This window comes from Octopus bimaculoides, chromosome 24 (genome assembly GCF_001194135.2).
Source record: "Octopus bimaculoides isolate UCB-OBI-ISO-001 chromosome 24, ASM119413v2, whole genome shotgun sequence".
Taxonomy (NCBI): Eukaryota; Metazoa; Mollusca; class Cephalopoda; order Octopoda; family Octopodidae; genus Octopus; species Octopus bimaculoides.
This window is the reverse complement of record NC_069004.1, coordinates 17,305,131-17,308,182: the sequence shown is the minus strand read 5'-3', so window position 1 is coordinate 17,308,182 and position 3,052 is coordinate 17,305,131. Positions and strand designations below refer to the sequence as shown.

General features: G+C 41.8%; 1 protein-coding gene across 1 annotated transcript in view; it reads right to left on the bottom strand.

The window, feature by feature from the left end:
* LOC106883730 (conserved oligomeric Golgi complex subunit 6) overlaps positions 1–2,752 on the bottom strand; it is a 62,313-nt gene extending 59,561 nt beyond the window's left edge. Inside the window, exon 1 of the mRNA XM_052976443.1 lies at positions 2,438–2,752. Coding sequence (XP_052832403.1) covers positions 2,438–2,740 — 303 coding nt within the window. The 5' untranslated portion in view covers positions 2,741–2,752. The remainder of the gene's footprint in view (positions 1–2,437) is intronic.
* Between the last annotated feature and the right edge of the window lie 300 nt (positions 2,753–3,052).

The following is a 3,052-nucleotide window of genomic DNA, read 5'->3' as shown; positions in this document are numbered from 1 at the left end:
GCAAGATTGTTCATGGATGACCAGCAGTCGCCCATGCGTGCTAGCCTCCCCCTCTCCACGCCATCAATGTTATCCAAGGGAAGGGCAAAGGCTGACACAGCTTGGCACCTGTGACGTCGCAACTCATTTCTACAGCCGAGTGGACTAGAGCAACGTGAAATAAAATGTCTTGCTCAAGAACACAACACACAGCCCGGTCCGGGAATCGAACTCGCTACCTCTTGATTGGGAGCTCAACGCTCTAACCACTGAACCACGTGCCTTCACAATACCCCTACAATATAGGGAGTAAAGCAGCAGAAAATTGAGGATGAAGGCAATGGGCCACATACCCCAGAACAAATGGTGAGTTCAGCCCTGTCCCACGGTAATGACTAACGGCTCATTTCTCCAACGGGCCGCCATTATCTGACCCTTCTTTTGACACTTCTGACACTCAACTTCATGTGCACGACACCAATTCTGTGGATGTTTTGAAAACTCACAGGAAAAGCAATTAGCACTGACTGCTGCTATAACTGCCTTAAAGTCAACACTGATTTAATAAGTTATAGTTTGGTCAAATGTAGCGACTCTAGTTCAATGGGTCAACGCCCTACTACTGTACAAGTCCTGAATATTTTAAAGTTGAATCAAGAGCTCCTGCCTGATCAAACATAATATTGAAAACCTCATTAAGTGTAATTTAAAATTCATTTTACTGCAACCTGATGTTGTGTCCGACACCATTCATAAATTCCTCCATCATCTTCCTCTCGTTCACATAGTTCAAAAGTGGATTTTGTCAGGACCCTTAATTAAATATATAGATAGATAGATCATTGGGTTGCGGTTGCCCTGATTCGCATGGCCCTAATCCACCACTCGTTTCTATGCTTCAATTTGTAAGGCGATGAATGTGGTTATGACCATGTCGAAGTACCCTAAGTAGAGATTCAGTAACCAGCTCCTCCGTTTCCTGTGACGTATCCAGCAGAACAAACTCTTCTTTTTCTAATGGTGTCTGATACTTTAGAAAATTTCTTGTATAATCTTTCTTTGTTAGGAAGTTCTTTCCAGGACATGTTCAAAATGGCGTAGAGCATGCACGCCACTTTTGCGACAGTAAATTCAAAATGGCGTGGAGCATGCCACCCAGCATTGTTCTAAGTCTTTTGGTCGGTGTCCAGATGGAAGAGCCAACATCCTGCACATACAAGCACACAAATTTATTTTAATATTTATTATTTTCAAGTATCTTTTGGTCTTGACCAACTTTATAACTGGGTTTGCTTCACCGAAGAAATAGGTCTGTTGTCTTCACCAATTGGTTTTAAAGACCACATCCACTTCAGTCTACATAGTTTAGCTTGTCCAAATATTTCAGTCCATTGATATTATTAGAGTCATCTCCATTATACCATTTTTATATTTTTTACCATTCAAAGAGGAAGTTTCTGTCTCCTAAGTGCTGCATAATCTTAGATGGTCTAAGTATTTCAACTTATTGCATCACATATCACACTCTCCTGATCAAAGAGTTGTCATGACACCATCACAGCATCCAAGCTACCTCAGGTTACGCGGTTTTGCACTTATAAGAACTGCAAAGTATGGCCGCTTATTTTGAGATACTGTTCATAATTTCTTTTACGGACGCTTGGATACATTTTGAAACTTAAAGAACTACATGTTTCTCTTAGAGAAAAAGACAAAAAAAAATGCTTCTCGATGTTTTAGCGAAGCTCAAAGCAGTTTACAATTTGAAAATCTATAATCGCCATACATACATACATACATACATACATACATACATTAATGATGAAGATAACTGTCAACTCATGACCAAGAAAGGCTATTACTGACCATTGCCCATGCAAAATGCCAGCAATGCCTATGCATGAGGTCATTGCACCCACAGCCGGTTTCACCTGTGCTCGCTCCCGTGGCTTCCATGCTCACTGCGACTCCCTCCTACTTGAACGAGCATCGGAAAGTCGCCTCGCCGGCGATTGCACAACCTAAAATTTTAGGTCCAATAAATCTTGCACACCACCTCACAGACCCTCTCCACCCTACTGACATAATCCAGAGTCAAACCAGGGCAAGATATCCAATACCAATATGGGTCACATGCTAAGGAATGTGGGAGCACCATGATCTCAAGCGCAAGCAAATGATCCCCAAAATGTTCAAATGCTATTCTCCGTCATATCTGGTTTTATACTAAAGTGACCTTTTCCTACAGACATGTTTTAACAATGTCAAGTCACTTGTGAGGTCTCTTATGAGTGCTACTGGTAACATGGAATCCAGTACAACCTACTGCATAGCCGAATCATCCATGTCATGACTATGTGGTAAGGAGCTTGCTTTCCAGCCACATGGACTAATCTTGGAACATAACTTTCTCATTGACAATGCTTCAAACTGCGTTGGACAATTTTGAAATACTTGCCTTACAACTCGCTTGCCGCACAGATTTTCTTAGACTTTGGTGATACATTTCCAGCACTCCTTCTTGCTTTGTGGGGGTTGTCGATGTTCGTGGTCTTCCGGAACGCTTTTTGTGGACATTCTGAACAGTTCCATCGGTTTCAAATTTATCTCTAATTTGAGCCATGGTAAGTCGCGTTGGTAGATCTGTTTGAATCTCCCTTCTAAACTGTTTTTGCTCTTCAGCTTCAACTGCATTTTCACACTTCCAGTAGCGTTTTAGAATGAAATTCCTTTGTTCAAAACTTAATCTAACTGCCATCATTAATTCCAATGGGTTTCATCTGGAAAGAACAAAAGAAAAAAAACATCAGTTGAGTTATCAGCTGCTACATGACTCAGGGGACTAAACAAGGACAAAGGGATTAAGTCGATTACATTGACTCCAGTGCATAACTAGTACTTACTTAATCACCCCGAAAGGATGAAAGGCAAAGTCGACCTCGGCGGAATTTGAACTCAGAACGTCACGGCAGACGAAATACCGCTAAGCATTTCGCCCGGCGTGCTAACGTTTCTGCCAGCTCGCCGCCTTTTTGCTTTCTCTTTCTTTCTCTCTCTCTCTCTCTCTCTCTCT